Raw genomic sequence first — 21,022 nt, forward strand, 5'->3', positions numbered from 1 at the left:
TCCAGCTTGGGAGTGTGCACTTTCCTGGAAACACTGATGAATAAACACAGGTGTGGTGCTGTGGTACCTACTTAGTGTTAATTGTCTATTAGTTTTGCCAACATAACTGACACCTTATCAGAATTGCTTTGCAACAGTAGTCTGTGTTCTGGGGCATGAGTGGCGGTCTCTGTTATTGTAAATCACATTGTTATCCTGGTAGAGAAGATTATGGTTTCTTAGGTCACAAGGTTTTGTATACCTTTGGAGATAATTAATTCATGCAAAATGTCTTGTAGTGAAGGAACTAAACAGTTGCTGCTCTACAGTGAACACTAAGTTGGAGAGACCAAGCAAGGTATGCTTGGTGGAGGTGGCATCAAACCAGTCAGTGTCTTTGAAAAACAGCTGTGGTCTCTGTCTCACAAATGCTATTAATGTCCTGTACCTGTGTGAGAAGGGGTCCACAGAATGATTTGAAGCTGGAGTCTTCCTCAGGATTTGTTCTTGGAAGCGAAAATTTTGGGTATGAAGTTTTAGTAGCCTTGTTTGGGCATGAAATTTAGTATCAGGCCCTAAAATTCCTCTCTGAGGACTGGGGAGATCTCTGAGCTCTCCAGCTGTCCAGCTGATGACATACATTGAAATGGAGATATACTGTGTTATGTTTTCTTTGTCTAGGTGATGGCTATTGTGGACTGCAAATAGCCTGTTTATTTCAGAGTAGCTTTCTGCATAAGGGTTAATCATGTTGCAATGGTGTGTGTTTAGAAAGAGAGAAGCTCTTGCTAAGAAAGCCTTTCTTAAGAAAAAAACCCAGTTTTTCAGAATGAGATGTGTACTTCTCTATTCAGCTTGGCTGCTGAGCTATTCAGCTTGTACTTCAGCTTGGCTGCTGTGCTCAGCTATGTTCTGCAGTGGATCCAGAGTGGAGCCAGCAGGAACCCCCCTCTGTTGTATCAGATCCACTTTAGACTTGCTTTGCTTTGTTTTTGTTTTATTTTGGTTTTTTTTCCTGCTGTTAATGATGATGTTTTTTTAGTTTTTCTTATTGAAGAATCCAGGCTTCATTCTAGGGACTAGCAGAAGCCTGTGTTGTCATTGTGTTTCATGGCTGACACAACTGCCTAAGAGGTTGCTTGTCTTCTGCCAGTACAGGTAGATAGGCTTCCACTTAGGCAAGAGGCTGAAGAAGAGCAGGTTTGCACTGTTACAAGCATTTATAAAAGCAAAGATTCACTAACCAGTGGAATGCCCACAGAAATGCAACACTGAACAATAGCTCTCAGGGTAAAAAGGAAATGCTGATCACAATCCGGTAGAAAACTCATTTCCTACAGAACATCCTCCAAGTTTTGTTATGATTCCAAGTCTTGGTGACATAATTAGGCCTCAAAGATGCTAGACCTCTCATTTCTTGTTTCTTGGGTATGTATCTTTTATGTCTCATTCCAGTGTTTCTGCTCCCTTTTATTAACATCATCACCATTGCCAGCTGCTGGCAGGATACTGCAGTGTTTGCTTTGCAGTGTTCCCTACTACTTTCCCAATGCCTTTTCACCTTCTCCTTGCTGTTTCACAGGGGTTTTTTTGGTTTTTGCTGTTTGGGTTTTTTGTTTTTCCTGTAGAAAGAGTACAGCAGTTAGAAGTACAGATTTTTGACTCAGAAGCAGAAATAGTCACTTCACCAAATTATTGGTGCAATTAGGGCAACAAACTGCAAGACTTTTTGTAAATATGAGAGTATAATTATTCAGCTGACCTCCATCTTAAAAGTAGAAAAGGTGAGTCTCTTTGTCCTGTGCTGTTTCCTTCCTAGGTTGTCACCTGAACAAAAGAGGGGACTGACGATTGTCTAACTTGCCTATGTGTTTGCAAAACTGGGTATATATCTGCTGCTTTCGGTCACAAACCATTACAAATAGCAAGAGTAGCAAAGTTCATTTCCAACTGTTTACTGTGCAGAAAGATATAACAGTCAGCATTTATGATGAAGTTTCTGCTGGGAGTTTGCAAGAGCAAAGTGCCAAAATTTACCCCTCTCTGATGCCAAGGGTCACAGAAACTTACTTAACTTCTGACATTCTGAGCTTTCTGTTTGTGTTTTTCTCTTAGTTGTTTTGTTTATGCTATTTGTTGATTTGCTAAAAATGCTTTTGCAGTCAGTGCAGTCATTTTTGGTACAAAGCAAAGAGGATAAATGTGACTATGGCCATAAGCACATACCATTTGTGCTTTATTTGGGGGGTGAAGTCTTGTGAATTGGCTGTGAACCATGCTGCCTCTACCAAAATTCTGTTTCACCAAAAGGTTCCTGGGCACCCACTTTGAGAAACAGATGCTCAGTAGCCCTGCAGTAGTGAAAAGAGACCCTGGATTCTCCTGAGGCAGGAGGGGCAGCAGTGTGTATGGTGGGTTTGGTACTGTGAGTACTCAGGCACTTTGGAAGTTGGGGCACAGGTGCTGGTGCTGCCGGTTGTTTTACTGGCACCTTTTAGCCTGTGCCTGAGCATTCAACAATGAGAAGAGTAAAGGCCATTTGAGCTGAGAAGCATCAGTGTGCTTTGCAGTGCTGCTGTTGATTAGGGATCTTTATGGGCTTTGGTTTTTGTAACCCCTTGAAGCCATCAAACCAGCTGAAAAGGGGAATTCTCCATCTGGCCCTTCAGTTATCGTGTTGGCCAGCAGAACTGGAGCAGTTCTCTATGGCAAAATGGTGTTGAGCACCTGGGAAGAGATTGAGAAAGATGATATTAACAAAACTTATCTATCCTAAATCAGCAAAAAGGTGTTTTTTCTCTTGATGGTGCTTTGTTTTTTCCTTGTGAGGTATTGCATGGGCCTGCAAAGAAGGAGGGAACAGTCACTGCCCTCACTTGGCTCGAACCAAGTGAGGGCAGCGACTGTTCCCTCTGGGTTGCCTGTCACCAGGAAATACTAGAATGCAGCCTCTCCATAAGAGTGTTTTTCAACTCTGTTAAACTCTGTTTATTTTCCTGGCAAGAAGCTACGCCAGTGGCCTGTGTGGTGGCTCCGCCTCCTGCTCTTCTGGCCAACTTTTCTGCAGTGCCGGGTACAGGCAGCGCCAGTTTTGCAGCAGGGATCGAGGCTCAGAGCAGGAGGCTGGGAGGTGATGATGGAGGTCGTGGAAGGACTCTCAGGGAGACCCCAGCTACTGCCATGGGGAGCTGGGATCGTTGCTGTGCTTTTGACAATTGTGACTGTGTGTGTCCTGCCCTCCCTGATGGAATACTGGAGGCAATGGCGGATGATGAAGTCGATCCCGGGTGTCAGCCCCTGCTATCCTGTGTTGGGAAATGCCCTGCTCTTTGAGCGGAAAGGAGAAGGTAATGCCAGCTCACACTGTGCCCAGCTGTGAGGTCCCTGCACTCCCTGGGGTTTGCTGGAGGAGCCAGTGGTGGTGAGGTGTTTGTGTGGCTGAGCTGTGGAAGGGGAGTGGGGTATCAGAGGATGTGCTGTTGCCTTTAGGTCTCTCTGGGCAATCTGCAGAGGGGAACAGTGTGAGGAGAGGGCAGTGAAAAGGAAAGGAGAGAAACTGCATACATGTGGCATTATTGTTGGTCTCAAAGACTAACTGGAGGTTAAATCTGACAGCAGCTGCTGCTGGGCTCAGACCGTTAAGTTATTGGTAGGGTGGAGCATGAACGCTGTGGAATGTGTTTTAGTGAGAGGGAGGCGGGCTATGGGCTCTTGCAGGAAATGCTGCTTCACAAAGTTAAACACTATGTTCTCATGACTTTTTTGCTGTGATCCAGACAAAACTTGAAACAATTACCTTCCCCCAAGCAAGCATGCGCAAGGTACTTTAGCATGCCAAGTTGTTTTTACCTGGGCTCACTTCCAGAATCATCTGTGACTTAGAGTTATGTGTTGAGTGTGAAAGAACTTGCTGATTATTTATAGTACGTCACTCAAAAGCAAATCCTTTTGTTCTTGAACTGATTAATGAGAACTTCTTTCTGCCAGGTGCATGAGAGAGCACTAATGTGCTAGATGTTCCCTTTCAATTTGGTACTCATACTTTAACAGGAACATATTTCTTAAGGAGTTTGTGATATGAAAGTGTTGCTGAGTCTGCTGCAGGTGGCCCACACTGCTCTGTGTATGTTTGGGATGTCTGTGTATGCCAGTTCTGCTCTGTCCGCATGTGTTGCTGGCTGTGCAGCTGTGTATGCTGCCAGAAGAGGGACTAATGGGTCATGGGAGCAGGGTGAAGTCAAGTGAGTACAGCGTTGGAATGCAAATTGCCCAGTGCTGACCCATGCTGAGACATGGTGCCTCTTTCACAAAACACAGTGTCATATCTTTCCTCGGGATCCAGTCCCATATCTAAGGACAAGTATGAGACGTCTGTGGTGGATATGAGGGCAGGCAGATTTCCACAAGGTTGACTTTGGGGAAGCAGTAGGAGGATGATAGGATGTTTATATGAGCTGGACTGAGAGATTAATCTTTTATCTTTTTCTTCATTCTTTTGTTTTTAAATAATCTTCTTTAAAAATCCAAACCAAACTGGAACATTGCTCCTATCTCCTGAAAGCAATTTGATGTGAACTCTGATGTTCTGTGTAGCCCCTAATCTCATTTGTTAGCAGGAATCACATAGCTCCCATGTCGAGCCTTCTTTGTTCTTGTTTATTTATGTAAAAACGGGTGAAGTTTGTTTATAATCTTTTCTGTTTTAGTTAAGGAATCACATAACTCCCATGTCGAGCCTTCTTTGCTCTTGTTTATTTATGTAAAAACGGGTGAAGTTTGTTTATAATCTTTTTCATTAAAAATATAACAAAAAAAACTTTTAAAAAGGGTAAAGTTCTATAACAGGAATGAAAATAACTTTTCATATGATGAGGATTTTTTATTTTATTAGTATTGCTAGACAGTTGCTGGAAAATGTGCTATTTTAATCACAGCAATGTTAAGAAAAATCTTTCAAAAATAGCAAAATAATCTGACACTCTGAATCATGTTAGATGAGGTGTCATTAGAACTTTTTGTAAGACTAGGGAAAGCTGTATTTGGACATCTATTAGGAAACTTTTTTTCCTTTGATTTGGGGACCTTTGAATTTTCGACTCTGCAGAGGCTTGTAATGGTGTCATTTGTTTAAGCTTGTTTCTGAAAGGGCAAAGTGTTCAATCCTCAAACATCCTGAGAGTGGCCCCCACCTCTAATATTGCGGAGTGAACCTGATTGTGCTCTGATGAAATAGTTTCAAAGACCTTTTTGAATTAAATCAAACAACATCTACTCTTCTTACCCTGCCAACAGATTCAGCTATCTTCCATGCTTTCTGTATAGCTGAATTGACAAGATATGCATTGAATAATTGCATAATGATCTGGGGAGGAGTATTTGCTGGGTTACTGAGCTCACTGGTATGAAGTCCAACTGGCGCAGGTAGACAGCAGTGGTATCCCTCAGGTTGATCTGTGGCATAAATGGCGATGTGAGTCTGTGCCTGAAGAGATTAGGACAGATGAATTGCAAAATCCACAGGTGCAAAATATGCTGCTAGGTCACAGCAGCAGGTTAAAACTCCTGGATAATCACAATTGCAGGGCTCGGGGTGCAAGAGTTCATTACAGAAACCTTGCTTATTTTGTAAATCCCCCTTCTTGAAGCTCTACTCTGGTTTTCTATTCCAGATTTTTTTAATCAGATAAAGTTTTATACTGAAAAGTTCAGAAGTTGGCCATTGTTCAAACTTTGGATAGGACCAGTGCCTGTCGCGTTTTTGTATCACCCTGACAGTGTGGAGGTGAGTGTGCTGGTCTGTCTATTCTTCTGGGATGCAGAACAGTGCCCACCATCTTACTTTATATTATCTCAATGTAATTTTTGTTAAAAAGGGTTTGGACAGATTTGCTTCGGGATACTCCTCTGAGTTAGTGGAAACAAAGGCGTAAAGTAAAGGAATATATAAGACCTAGTCAGAGGGGACTGGGGGAATACTGAAGATGACCAACAAATGAAAGCATCAGAGAAGCATCTTCTTAAGCTTTGTCTTCACATATAAGAAAGCTCCTGCTCCAAAGATCAGAACAAATAAGCAGATAGCAGGGAATACAGGACCACTGAAATAAGGACAGAACATTATGAAATTCAGGTTGCAATGCTCGTATCTCTTTGATGGACTTCTGCATTAAAACTTAGTGGGTCTGTTTTGATGCCATGAAATGTAGTAATCAGTCCTTGATCTAGTAAGACAGTGTTGTTTCTCTGTTGGAGTGTTTATTGAAGAAATAGGGAATAAATCTCTCTCTCCATCTAACAAGTAATATTTTTAACTCGCTGTTCATTTTTCTGACAGGCTATTCTGAACAATTCAAAACATATAGAAAAATCATACCTGTATGAATTCCTGCATCCATGGCTGGGCACTGGACTTCTGACAAGGTACAATGTATAATTAAATGAAGATGCACTGCTGCCTTTTTGAAATTTGCATGGTATATGATAAGAGAAGATCTTTGTGGTGGGAATGCTGTATGTATTTCTGAACAAAGACATTGTGTGCATTGCTTATCTCAGCTGGTCATATTGCAGACCAGTAGGATAGGCCTGAGGTTGGTGATGCTTTGGGGTAGGATCAGAAAGTATCTTCATTTCATTCATGAAGTAGAGGATCGTGAGAAATGAGCCTGGGTAGGAGCATAAATCAAGAGTGGAGAAAGGGAGGAGCAGTGGTATAAGGGTTTGGTATCCTCCAGTCTTGGAAGGGCAAAGGAAGGATTTGTCTGGATGGTGCAGATATTCAAGAGTCAGAGCAAGGTAAGTATAGAGTGTCTTTGGTACCTTTGAGCCTCTTCTCAAAGGTACCAAAGACAGACTCTATACTTGAAAAAAGGTCAAGGTCCCAGTGTTAGTGGTAAACTTTGTTGCTTGTTTGGAGCCCTCAGAGGTGGACTTCTCATGCTTTATGATTGTAAAAGCCAGCTGTGATCATGTGGTGTGGGTAGTGCAAGTTCATTGGAGAGGATGAGGCATACAGTTTATCATGAGTTTTGTTCGTGGCCTTTAGAAAGGCAGTAATTAATCAGTAACAATGTGCAGAGGTGAAGTCCATGAGCATCAGGCATGGTGTATCCTTGCTGTTCTTCCTTACTGGTTGTTTTGTCTTCCATAGATGTACAGAGCTATTTTGACTTTCTTGTGCTTGCAAAAACATAATGGAGGAGAATGTTCCAGTCTCTGCTGATTAGGGGCAGCAGTGGCAGACAGCGAGCAGATATGCTGGCCTGTGGAGTGCCCCAATAGCAAGTTAACAGAGGCAGTGGTGTGATAGTTTTACCCTGTGAGCAGAAGTGTCAGCTGTGTGCCTCTGGGGCATGTTATTTAGAAAAAGAGAACAAGGACCCCGAGGAAGCTGGTGACACTCACTGCAGCTCCGTGCTTGTCATTGGTGTGTGGGAAATGATTGCCTGTCTCCAAGGAAGTAGATTGTAGCCATGCCTTGAGGCAGTCATTTTCATAATGACTCTAGGCCCTAATTCTCTGCAGGCCTCATTTCATGGTCAGGGGATGGAGGCAAACAAAACCACTGATTCAGAGAGGTGGTGGGGTGGTTGAGGCCTTGATGCTGAATAGCTGGTTTGGCCTCTGGCTGGCTTCTGCTTGGTCCCTCTGAGCCTGTGCACTGACAAAAAAGGATGTACTCTCTGGAAGCTTTTTGGCATCTCCATTTGTTGAGATCAGCTGGAGAAATGGTGGCTTCTGCTTCCAAGAGACCTGGAGCAAGAAATATTTCCATTTGCTCCTTCTGTGGGGTGCCATGAACAGCTTGAAGAGACATCTACAGTGTGTCCATCTCTTCCAGGCTGCAGTATTCGCTGGGTACTTCCTGGAATGGTGAGGATGTTATTTTTGACTTGGAGTTTTTTAACCTTCCTTCTCCCCATTGATTTTACAGCACTGGAGACAAGTGGCGGTCACGGAGGAAGATGATAACTCCCACATTCCACTTTGCAATCTTGAGTGACTTTCTGGAGGTCATGAATGAACAAGGAAATATTTTGGTGAAGAAACTTGAGAAGCATGTTGACAAGGAGCCATTTGATGTCTTTATGGACATCACTCTGTGTGCCCTTGATATCATTTGTGGTAAGTCCTGTTAAGTTATTGTGGTAGAATTGTGAATGATGAAGAAGATCCTGAGTTTAGTTGTGCCAGTTTGTGTAAGATGATTGAAGAGCAATGTCCCTGCATATGTTCTAAATACATTTCCATCCTTCCCAAGCTTTTTCCCCAGGGTTCACTAATTGCATCTGTGCAACTGAGTTTTGGGACTGGCAGGACAGAGGTAGCAGTCTGAAATGAGGTTTTCTTGAGGAGCAGGATTCTTGGGCATGGAAATACAAAGAAGGCCCATTCGCTGCAAAGGGATATGTGTATTCACTTGTTGAAGGGATGGTGTGGTGATATTCAGAAGCTGGGAGCAGTAGTAACTCACTCTGTACACTGCCTTTCACTTTGCACATGTGAAATGTTGATATTTTCCTCCTAGAAACAGCAATGGGCAGGAATGTGGGTGCCCAGAAGAATAAGGATTCTGACTATGTTTCTGCTGTCTACAGGTAAACGCGCATTTTCCTTAGTTATTTTTTAGTTGAACTAGAATTAATGCTGCTGGTGTCAGGAAGGAAGGCCAGGGTGTCAGAGAGGGATGTAAAGGATTGGAACAGACTAACCCTGAGTCACTAAATACCCTGGAGGTGTTTGAAAGACATGTTCCTATGGCACTTAGTAGCCATGGACTGGGTTAACACTAGGTTAAGAGTCAGACTCAATGATCTAAAAGGTCTTTTCCAACCTAAATGAATCTGTGATTCTATGATCTCACTCCTAATTTTTATGGAGATTGTTGAGACAGGTATGATTAAAAATGGGTAGATCTGAAGGGTTTGATTATCATCAGTTCCTTGGCCTTTTCCAAATGGTAGCACAAGTGTGCTTGAAGTTGGTGATAATTACTCTGCAGCTAAAGCATGTGCAAGAGCTGAATAGCAATGACAATCAGCCCTTCCAAATGTACTCCACTTGTGTTTGAGCATACTTGAAGTCTCATATTTTTCATTTTAAATACATTTTAAGTCCTTTAATGTGCAGTCTGGTATCGGGACATTCAAGTAGGAATGCAATGCTCTCAGAAACTGTTTGAGTTCTTGGGGCAGATATTTTGGGAGCGTGCCATGAGTAGTCTTTACAACACTGTCAATGCTTTGCTGAAGTGGGGTGTGACGGGATTGGATGACTTAATAGGACTGTTTCAAGAGGATTCACACTAAATGAGAATATGCTGTCCTTCTCAGAGATAAATACTTAAAGATATAAAACACGATGATGCTGGGATAAGTTACACAAATTTTGAGATGGTGTAATATCAAGACACAAATGTGAGTGGCCTTCCTTTCAAATAATGGGTTTAAACCTACACAATATGTTAAGTTCTACTTTATTAGGGTACGTAGAAATTTGTTCTGGTTTTTTTTTTTTTTCCTTTAAATGTGCTATAATTTGGTGGTTTTGTCAAGTAATGTTACATGATATAATTGTTTTGCCCCTAGGATGAGTGATCTAATCCAACGGCGACAAATGAGCCCTTGGCTTTGGCCTGACTTTTTGTATACATTGTTCAAAGAAGGAAGAGAGCACAAGAGGAAGCTCAGCATCCTTCACAATTTTACAGATACGGTATTGATTCTTAAAAAAAATTATAATATTTATAATGATCATTTTCATTGTTAGATTAAAGTTTTGCACTCAGGTCTTCCAAATGGGGGATGAGGTTCAGCCTCTTTGATATGCTGTCTCTCTATTGGAATGCTGAGGAATTCCCTGAAAAGAAGACAAGAACTGACTTCCCTTTCAGGATCTCTGCTGAATTTAAACAAGAAAGTAGACTACTCCAAGGGAGTGCTAGAACTTGCAGGTCCTTGACAACTGAAACAAACAACAGAAATTCATTGAACTCTTGTTCTGCCCGAAAAGCTCCACATCTGGATGATGTCCAACAGCTCACTGCCAAGTTTGGAGCAGTAAACATAGGGTTCTGGATGTAGTATCACTGGGTTCAGCCCTCAGAAACTGAAGCTTATGTTCATTTTCCCCTTTTAGAACAGAACTGCTGAGAGGAGCAAACACATGCAGGTCTGCACATCAGCAGTAAGGCACTTCGATACAGAAATCATTAGGCATGCATTACTCACTTGGCATAAAATAAAGTGTTCTCTCACCTTGTTAGACTGTGGAAGTAACAGCCTTTTCTCTCACCAAATAATTCCTATGTTATTCTTTCCAAAGTTTGCCCTCCCAAATGTACTATTAGTATGTTATCAAGGAGGCTGCTTTCCCTATGCACGTACCCCATTATGTCCTTGTATCAAAGTCTTTGACAAAGGAAATAATCTTTGATCTTTGGCTACATATAATGAGCCACATCACCTCCGTGTCATTTTTTTCTTGCTTTCTTTTATTGTAAATTGCAGCAGTGAGTCATAGGAGAGGCTCTTAACACTTGCACTCTTCCCATGCTGGGCTGGTGCACTGAAGAATATAAGCAACCAAATCATAGAATATGACAATGGTCCATAAATAATAATTGTACCCGTGTAGGTGCTGACAACAAGCACTGAGGTGAAGGATGAGACAATATATGACACACATGCATGTTCAGTGAGGAAAACAAAATATATGCATAGAACCGTATTTTTTTTCTTCCATTCAGTGATTCCTCCAAACAGAAATGCATACTCAACATCCTGTTTAAATTACTTTGTTGTTTTTAAGAGCAATGCCAGTTTATTGAAGGGTTCTGTTTTGACTTTGCAACAACAATGGCAACAATAAGAAATTTATGCCTGTTACTGCATCTGTACTTTGACCTGAAAAAGTGAAATTCAGCCATTGCTCTCATACTGGAGAAAATTTGGGAAGCTTTAGTATAGTGCGTTCAGCAATACTGTGTGTAGCCTTGACACATAGTTCTGAGATGCCCTGGCTTCTCTTCAGTTTCCTGAGTTTTTTGGAGGCTGGAAGTGAGATCTTTCCTTAGTTCGCAGATGGGATAGAGAAGATCTTATTGGTGATTAATATGATCACACTGCGGTGATTTTTTTAATATGCTGTTACCATTGTTGGCATTCGTTATTGGTGTGTTCTAGATACTCTGGATATGTTTACACTTCTTGATGGCCCCAAGTTGTTTATATAGTTTGGCTATCTATTTTCTTGATCGCACAAAGGCTGTTCAAGGCTTATTCTATTGCTTTGGGCAAGAAAGTTTGGTCATAATTCACTACTGATAAAAAGTAAGTTAAATTTCATGACCTGCTGCTGACAGCTGTGCTAACTAGCTCATGTAGACTGCTACCAATGGATATTGTTTTGATAAGTTAGGACAAAACTCTATGAGGCAGACAGGCTTGTGCTGAATTCATGATATCTGATGTAATGGTTCTCAGGTCATTGCAGAAAAAGCTGAAGAACTTAAAAAAACACAGCAAAAGAAACATGATAATGATGGTAACTCTGAAGAAAGTGGTTCCAAAAAGAGAAAAGCATTCCTGGACATGCTTCTGAATGCAACAGATGATGAAGGGGAAAAATTGAGCTACAGGGACATTCGTGAGGAAGTGGATACTTTCATGTTTGAGGTAACCAAGAAACTCATTGGTTTATTGTTCTTTTGTTGTTGTTGTTTTGGAAGGTTTTATTTGCTGGGGTTTTTTGTTTGTTTTTTTTTCCCTCCAAACCCAAGATTCAGAATTTTCAGGTGGTGATTCTTGTCTTAGTTCAGGAGGTTGCTTTTGACATGATGTTATTTAAGCCCTGGAAGCCTAAGAGAAAATCTCAATGTTTCTATTCTACAGAGGTAGGATAGAAGCATTGGTATGCTCTGGAAAAACTTTGGACAATGCACATGTGGTAGGCCCTGCCTGTGTGAGCAGGGTCTACTCATGAAAGCAGGTGAGGAATGAAAACTTAACTTAAAGGCTGACATGGACCATGGGCTTTTGCCTTTCGTTGCAAACTTCATTAACATTGAAGAGAGCTCTAAATAGTTTCACTGTTTTGACTTGCATTTTGTCATGTCTCCTCACATTTTTCCTCTTGCTACACTGCCTGCAGTCTTCTGGTTCTGTAGTCCACTGTACATCAGTGCTTCATCTTGTGGAAGCTTGTCCTAGAATGGCTTGGGTTGGAAGGGACCTTAAAGATCAACTAGTTACAATCCTCCTGCCATGGGCAGGGATGTCATCAACTAGATTGGGTTGCCAGGGCCCCATTCCACCTGTCACTGGAATCCTTGAGAGACTGGACATTCAAAATTTCTCTAGCCAACATGTTCTTCACTTATCTCTGAGTAAAAAATTTCTTCCTTATATCTAATCTAAACTTTTTCTCTTTTAGTTGAAAATTATTCTCTCTTGTCCTATAAGTACCTGCTCATGTAAAATGTCACACATCCTATTTTTTTTTTTTTTTTTTTTTTTTTGTAAGTCCTCTCTAGGTACTGAAAGGTCACAATCAGGCCTTCCCAGAGCCTTCTCTTCTCTGACCCCAACTCTCTCAGCCTGTCTTCATAGGAGATGTGTCCCATCTATCTGATTATCTTCAAGGCCTTTCTTCTTGTCTGATTCCCTAATAGAGGATCTGAAGAAGATTTTCATGAGTTTCCCGCACACTTCCATTGGATGGACCTGAATTCTCTCAGAAGAACTTAATTCATACAATCATATTAATGCTGTTGTAACCTAGAGAAACTATCTTCTCATCTTGCCCTGAAATTCATTACAAGTGTGCTTTTTTAGTATCAAAATCCTTTTTGGTCAACTTTTCCCTTTTCTGTTCCTCCCTTTTTTATGGCTTTTTTTTTTCTTCTTTGGCTAACGTTTTGTCTCTCCTTTCTTTTCCTCTCCTTTCCACAGTGCTAGGAACTAGTAGTTGACTCCTTTCCCATAGAAAACCAAGTTTTTTCCCCTATGGCTACTGTATTTTGTTTCATAAAATAATTTTTAGATACCTTTGAAAAGGTTACAAGTTGTATCCATTGTATCTCTGCTGTGACAGTCACTGCCCCCCCTAGGTGTTGACTGGACAGTAACCACAAAGATGAATATACATCTGATTAATTGTGTAGATACTGATAGTTCATGCAGCTCCTGAGAATCAGAAGAGAGGGATTGTGCTTGGGCTATTTCAATACTTTCCCCTTTTGTCAGAACAATTGTGGATCACCTTTTATCTTGATGGTTAGTAAGTTGAATAATTCACTCTTGATTCTTGTTTTTATCATGGTGGTGGGACTAATAAGTCTCACTTTTCATGTTAACTGCCCACTGGTACATGGAAATAGAGTTGAAATGAATGTCTTTGTAAATCTGGACCTGTAGGGCCATGATACAACAGCAGCTGCTATGAACTGGGTCTTGTACTTGCTTGGACATAATCCAGAAGCTCAGAAGAAGGTTCACAAGGAATTGGACGAGGTGTTTGGTAAGTTTCCATTCCCCCTTCATTAGGGTTTTGTTGCATTTGTGAGTGGAAATGTGTAAAAAGCCTAGAAGTAGAAGGGGATTTAAGAGCATGCCTTGTGGCCCTTCTGGAGCTTTCAGCAGCTAGAGGTGCTTGGGATGGGTGTGGGAAGGTCTGTTGGGGTGTGCAACCAAACTTATGTTTTTGGGGAAAGATATGCATGTTTAATATATTTGTAACACCTTCTTGTATGTGGTCTTGGTGCATGATGAGAGTTGCTGGGGGGGATCCAGGATGAGTTTGTTTAGCCAAAGATGGGGAGTTTTGGTCTTGGCCATCCCTCTATTTGTTTTTGGACAGACAATACTGAACGTCCTGTTACAATGGAAGATTTGAAGAATCTTCGGTACCTTGAATGTGTTGTGAAAGAAGCTCTTCGTCTCTACCCTTCAGTTCCCATGTTTGCCCGCACCTTGAGAGAGGATTGCTGCATTAGTAAGTGCTGTTCTGTGTTTGCTACTTTCTCTTGTGTCAACATTTATTTCTTCAGTGAAGATGTTTCCCAAGAAAAGGACAGCATTGTTTTATTTTTTATTGTTCTGTTGTGTATAGGAAGTCACTTGTTTGTTGTTGTTTTGACTCTTCTCTCTCTCCTCTCTTCAGGGGGATATCAGGTACCAAGAGGTGCAAGTGTTGTTGTTTTAACTTACACCCTGCATAGAGACCCTGAGGTCTTCCCGGACCCAGAGGAGTTCAGGCCTGAGCGATTCTTTCCTGAAAATTCTAAGGGACGGCACCCATATGCTTATGTGCCCTTCTCAGCTGGTCCCAGGAACTGCATTGGTATGTATCCGGAGGGAAAGCCCTTGTAAGGTTCTGTTTTGAATGTGGTAACTGAGACAACAATGAGCGCTGTTTGTATAGTGCTCTTCCTCACTCCCCATCCCTGAATCTGGGCACTGTGTGCCCTGCAAGCCACACACTTCCATTAGATGGACCTGAATTCTCTCAGAAGAGTTTAATTCATAGACTCACATTAATACTGTTGAGCTGCCCCATTTGTTTCTTCCAAAGGATTTCCTTTATTCCCAGGGAAGATTGTCTATCATGCTGATGTTTCTTTCTCACTGCTGTACAGCCTGGCAGTGTGTTACTGGGATCCTGTATTAGGACATGATTGCTTCTAATTTCTGATTACCAGTGTAAGCAACACAGAATGAGAGAAGACACATGTGAAGGATTTCCTTTATTCCTAGGGAAGAGTGTCTATCATGCTGATGTTTCTTCCTCACTTCTGTGCAGCCTGGCAGTGTGTTATTGGGCTCCTGTGTCAGGACATGATTACTTCCTAATTTCTGATTACCAGTGTAAGCAACACAGAATGAGAGAAGACACGTGTCCTGCACCTGTTTTGCTCTGGAAACAGTTCATCTGTCTCTCTCAGGTTCTGAGCTGAATGTCCAAAGCATGCTATCTGCAGCTGATGTATTCTTTCCCTATTTCTGACACTGTAGTTGGTTTGGTGTTTTCTCTGTTATCCCAGAACTCATTAGCACCTTCTGATGCCACTGAGATGCTTGGCATTGCTGTGCTTCAAGTAGAGACAGTGTTCTTTATATTGTAGAACATGTGAAAAGACTGTTCTCTGCACTGATTTTAAGTGCAGATGGTGAACGTCCAAAAGTTGTCATGCCATTATGATAATGGGAAATATTACTTCCTTTTGTTTTTTTTTGGTTTTGCTTGTTTGGTTTGTTTTCTGTTTTTGGGGGATGCAATTGGTTTGTTTTGATTTGTATCATTGGTAGTAGGTGCCCTTTTCCATAAGAAAACTAAACTAGGTCTTTCCTTGTTCCAAAGAGAAATCTAATTTAATATAACATGTCTAGCTATTTCCTGAGTGTGCAGGAACATGTGCAGGAGAGGTGGTTCATTAGTATAGTTGCAAAAGTGCATTGTGTGTACATATGTATGAACTTCTGTGTATATAATCTATATATAATCTATGTATATAATCCAGAGGGGAGAACATAAAAAGTTCTTAGCCCTGCATTTTGTGTCCCATCTCCATTTTTTAGTTTTTGTGAACTGCCTTGTGGCACTTGGTTTGTTTTCCCTCACATTTCTCTGTTCTCATGTTTCTGCCTTCACCTATCTCTGAATTGTAAATTGAACTTTGCCCTCTGTGCTACCAAATCGTCAGTGTGTATGAGGCTTAATGACCACTGAAGGAAGGTCTGTCTGTCATTCCATTGCAGTTGCATCTCCTTTGCTCCTCTCCACATATATGGAACCATATGATTTTTCTCTCCTCACAGCCCCTGTGCTGCATCTTCTGCTCTGGTCTGCTATCCATCCCTCCTGCCTAGTCCTTTCAAGAGATGTGACAAGGCTGTATTTTGTAGTAGTTCCATATAAAGGGTTGACTGTTTCCATGTTGCTGTTTGAGTTCTGTGTACTGTGGGAAGGAGGACATACTGTGGATTATCCCAAGAAGGCCAGAGTTTTCATACACAGAAATGTGCTAGTGTACTTGTATCCATATGACCTTGATTTTAGCCTAAAGCTAGTTCTGTTCTAAAGTCCTGTGAGCATGCAAGTGCAGAAGCTGTTGATGCAACCTGACAATAACTATTTTTTTTCTCTCCTGTAACTCATAGGTCAGCGCTTTGCACAAATGGAGGAGAAGACTCTTCTAGCTCTCATCCTGCGTCGCTTTTGGGTGGAATCATGTCAAAAGCCAGAAGAGCTTGGTTTATGTGGAGAATTAATTCTTCGTCCAAATAAAGGCATCTGGATTAAACTGAAGAGGAGACCAAATGCTAGATCAGAATGAAAGGAATTTCAAGAGTTTGCTTCCAAAAATTTTCAATCTATTTGGGCTGAGACATATTTTTAAATAAAATATTTTTATGTCAGTCCAGCAATTTGTTAAAACTAGTTGCTATTGTTTTATTTAAAAAGATGCAGTAGTAGCCCTAGTTGCTCTACTTTTATAGGGCTTGTGAACTTCATGTTAATCTTTGAAATGCAAGTCTTTAATCCTTATATTTTAGTACCTTATCTGCTGAGATTAAAGTAGTCTATTGCTGCAGTGCCATAAAAACTAAGCTATGGTAATAACAACAGCAATGCCTCTGATGAAGCAATCAGTTTACATGCCATAGCATTTTCCAAGTAACTGGGAAGTCTCAAGTGTTTGTAAGGTTTTCAGGTTTCTTTGTTTCTGAAAAATACAAGTGATAATCCTTCTTCTTGGCACAATTTTTTTTTTGATGATGACTACCTCTGTAAAGACCACTCAAAAATCTCTGATAATTTCACTCCTTCTGGGTAAGCATTTAAGGTAGTTTGTTAAAAGGTAGTGCTTTGAATTATTTTTTAGCAAACTGTACCAAAAGCATTAATCTGTATAACCATAGCAGGAATTAGACCATATGTAAATTACACACAGGATTTCATAATGACAAAAGCAATGTATTATTACATAATTTGAGAATAAACTCCTACTATGACTCAATGTGGACTGAAATTGTACCTGTTGAAATTGCATGCCTGTGTGCAGATAAATTGCTGGTGAATAATTGTTTCTCAGCATCAGTTCCTCTCAGGTGATCAATCAACTAGATTTTACTGTGCTGGTCAAAGCTGAAACAATGAGCCAGCATGCTCTTGCCTTCTAGTGCCCTGAAGGCAACATAGAGTTTTTTGCTAATTGATGTTGAAGAGGATTTACAGTGATGGAATGAAGTACCTGTGAAAATTTGTGATTGCTCCTTCATGACAGGTCAAAGTCTGCTACAGGCCATACAGCTGGAGAACAGACTCTCCATGATTTTTGCAAGCTCTGAAGACAAAACTAGTGCTAAACCAAGCTGAGGTCCTCTAGCTGGTCTGGCTTTACTTTAGTCCTGTGCTTTGGGGCTTCTTTTGACTGGTGTGTGCTGCTCCAGCACCATACCTGGTGCTGTACAAAGAGGGGTGCCCACCAATAACCACACTCGTGCCTTTAGTTGTTCTTGCCAGTTGGCGCTGAGGGCTTTTGGTGTGTTGTTGCCTTCGTGTTGTTCTTGGGCTGTGGGCAGCCTGGACAGGGCGACTGGATGAGAAGCTGGAGATCAGAGCTGATAAAACTAATATGGACTGGTCCAGAAATGATTAATGTGTTACAAAGTAGGAAAGTAGTAATGTGTTCTTACTCATTTTGTTGACATTTACAGATTTTTTTTCCTCTGGTCTGTTTCTATGTTTCCTTTTAACAACAATTAGTTACTTAATACCTGGGATACTGCTGTACTTTGCAGAATATCATAATAATGACAAAATAATTTATATTTTTTCCAAATAAATTAGAGGTTTCCTTGAACCTGCCAAATTCTTTATATTCTGATAAGCATAGTTTTTGCTATTTTCTGAGGGTCTTCTAAAAAGAAAGTGTTTAACAATTAGTTTACAAAAATGAAATCACAGATCTTGACAAGTAGTCTATAATCACTATCTTTATTTTACCATTAAGACAAAAGAGCCTTTAACAATAGCAATATTTGCATTATTCAGCTTTCTTTTTCAAAGATATATCTCATTGCTGTATAATAGCAAGAATTTCAGATTCCAGAGTGGAATCTAAACATTGTCTTCTTTATAATGAGATAACTTTTGAGACCACCTCCATATGTTAATGCATATAATACACATGACACGTTTTCAAAAGAGACTCTAAATTAAGGAATTATTTCATGGTTTTACATATTTGACAGGGTCAATTTTCGAGGTAAATAAAATTAGCATCCAGAATATGTTTTCTCAGGAGATTTGGCATGTAGTTGAAACCTGGAGAAACATGAAACCTCATGTCTTAAGCTATGTGCTTAAGTTGAGGACTTTCAAGACAAATTAAAACTAATATTACTTCCTTTTCTTCTGTGGGATCTGTTTTGTGGGAAATATTTATAAGGTAGACCAAATTATAACATTTTTTTTCCATAAGATAATTCTTATGACTTCTATCTACACTGACCAATATTTTTTCTTGCACTTTGCTTTTGTACCATGCTCTTCTCATATAATGTGTGAATATCTCTTATAATTTCTTTGTACTCTCCAAAATGGACAAGAAAATAATTGAGACAAAAACTGGATAAAACTACAAAAAGAAACTCCTTATGAAAAATGCATGGCATGAGGCTGCCAATGTGAAAAATCCCTATTTAGTGATGCAAAAAGTGTCTTTGCCAAGAAGAGAACTGATGTAATCCTATAATCTTTATGTTCTGAGCTATTCTGAAATGGCATTGATCTCTTATCTTCTGCTGTGAAAATTGGTTCTGAAGCAATCTGATGCTGCTAAGGAAATAAATATTGAGGAAAACAGTACTGAACATGCAGCCAACATCATGCCTACTGGGCAGAAGTTAAATACCTTGCATTGTCTAGTGTGCTTTTATTAGGTTAAATCATGTGGTATGTAGCTGTTGGTAGTGGTCAGCAGCAATCCTCTGGATGTGGGGGTTTGTTAGTTTTGTGTGGGGGGGTGGGGGTTGTTTGATTTGGGGTTTTATTGTGTGTGTGGGGGGGGTTTTCCTGTAGGATTGCAGAAAGCAGCACGGCATTGCCAGATTTCCTGATAAAATAATGGGACAATAAAATATTGTGTAGTAAAAACTGCATGTGCATAGTAGCTGTTTGTGATCTTTTCCCAGAGTTCTAGGTATCTGCTGTGGTATTAAGGTAGCAGCTGATCTCGAAACCAAAAGACTACACCATCCATAAAGATCCCTTTTGTGTGGTGTCACAAAGGACACAGCTTTCTACTGAGACAACAGAAATGGAGTGTGTGAGTGTTTCTGGATCATGGTTTACAGCTGTTACAAGGAACACTGACAACAAACAACATGTGACCTCCCTCTGTTGGGAGGTTCTGCTTGTGAGCACCTGCAGGTGCCTGAGGCAGTAGAATTTTCCAGCCACCTTCACACAAACTGCCTTTTGGCCTCTGAAAGCTGCATGTTTTGGACACATGCAAGAGGTGGAATAGTGGTGTATGATATCTACCTGCCTTCCTGAATTTAATCCTCATACTGTAAAAGACAATAACCTGATATATAAATGTTAGTATACTGCTATGAACATATAATTTTTCTGTGTTTGATCTCACCTGTCATCTCCTTTTCCAGCAGCTAAAATAGTCAGAGAATCCTACCCCAATTTTCTTCCTAAAAGAGAATTTGTGCCATGCCCTGACAAAACTCCCAGTATAGAAGCACCTCTGTTTATAGTCAGGTCATATTTAGAAGATGACCTTCATGGTCTGCATGGATTAAAAGATTTAAAACTAAATTAACTCACTTTCTAAACCAGAAAACTAAATACATCTGAGATTCTTCTGAAAATGAGAGTCTGAGTTATACTCTGAAAAGTTCAGCTCTATCTTTTGTTCAACTAATGGACTTTTCTATTTGATGCTTGGAGTATAACTTGTGGAGATATTAAGTGTTCATTGAAATTGCAAAACATTTTGGTCAAAAAAAGGCAAAAGTTATCAGTTAGCAAGAGGCTCAGCATTTATTGTATGCCCAAATGACCTCATTCCAGGCTAGTAATTGACATACAACATACAACTTGCCTGAGAATTACTGTTTGACAGTTTCCAGGCCTTGATCAAGATACTGGGGCCCTTCAGTGTATGTTGAAACATTCTGTTTTCTCTAATGTCTAGCATCAGGTGCTTTAGGTCCAAAAAGTAAGGCCTTAGGCATTCATGTGATTCTCCATTTATTAAAAATGGCAAATCTGATTATAAGAAAAAAAACAAAGAGGACCTCTGAAATAACAAACCCAGTAGCTATTTGTTGTTTGATATTTGCAACTGTCTTCTATTTCTTTGATATGATCCTGAATTTTGTTTGCATTGATTTCTTATTTGACATCTGATTTGCAGTGTTTTCTGGGCTCTATTTCCAGGAATACTATTGTTGACATGTAATTTCAGGATATGGAACCACTAAACGGCTTTTAATTTGGTACAACACACAATGTTGCACCACTCACAAATCACTAAATTATTCTATCCATCTTTTTGCAGCTATTTTAGGTGGTATCAAGTCAAACAGAAGATTCTGCCTTAGTGAGACAGTAGATTCTTCACACACATAGTGGCATCCTAACTCATGAAAAGGGTCTAGATTGTTGATTGTAAGAAGAAAAGATTGAGATTTAGATTTAGAGTTTGATTTAGCAGCACTTGATATTTTATTTCTCTATGTCCTTTGTCATATACATAATGATAGCCATGAAATTCTTTTTGAAGCATATTTTTTTGTTGGTTTGGATAGCATTTCTGCCTTATTTCTGAGCTCCAGCATCAAATCCAACTGATGCCCTTACAGATGTAATTAAAATTACTGTTTGGTTTTAAAGAGACTGATACCTAAATTTGAGAACTGCTGCTTTAAGGAAATATTTTTTCTTCCTTTTTTTTCTCTCTAGTTTGCTTCTGAAACAAACAGCCATCAGCAGAAGATGCCCCTTCCTCAGACAAAATTCTAAA

At 40.3% G+C, this 21,022-nt stretch overlaps 1 protein-coding gene across 1 annotated transcript; it reads left to right on the plus strand.

The window, feature by feature from the left end:
• The first annotated feature begins 3,036 nt into the window (after positions 1-3,036).
• LOC120497991 (cytochrome P450 4V2) lies at positions 3,037-18,849 on the plus strand. Its single transcript, XM_039700215.1, has 11 exons — positions 3,037-3,326; positions 5,649-5,761; positions 6,314-6,399; positions 7,913-8,103; positions 8,507-8,576; positions 9,567-9,693; positions 11,463-11,654; positions 13,395-13,497; positions 13,837-13,971; positions 14,140-14,319; positions 16,137-18,849. Exons 1-11 carry the CDS (start codon positions 3,113-3,115, stop codon positions 16,310-16,312), a joined length of 1,587 nt encoding a protein of 528 aa, XP_039556149.1. The 5' UTR covers positions 3,037-3,112; the 3' UTR covers positions 16,313-18,849.
• The last annotated feature ends 2,173 nt before the right edge of the window (positions 18,850-21,022 follow it).

This window comes from Passer montanus, unplaced genomic scaffold (assembly GCF_014805655.1).
Source record: "Passer montanus isolate IOZ18808 unplaced genomic scaffold, ASM1480565v1 scaffold14, whole genome shotgun sequence".
Lineage (NCBI taxonomy): Eukaryota > Metazoa > Chordata > Aves > Passeriformes > Passeridae > Passer > Passer montanus.

Bases quoted from the DNA above. Each gene is read 5' to 3' on its own strand.
- LOC120497991 (XM_039700215.1), top strand. From the start codon at position 3,113: ATGATGGAGGTCGTGGAAGGACTCTCAGGGAGACCCCAGCTACTGCCA. The intron at 5,762-6,313 runs GTGAGTGTGCTG...TTTTTCTGACAG, and splicing joins ATCACCCTGACAGTGTGGAG to GCTATTCTGAACAATTCAAA. The intron at 8,577-9,566 runs GTAAACGCGCAT...TTTTGCCCCTAG, and splicing joins TATGTTTCTGCTGTCTACAG to GATGAGTGATCTAATCCAAC.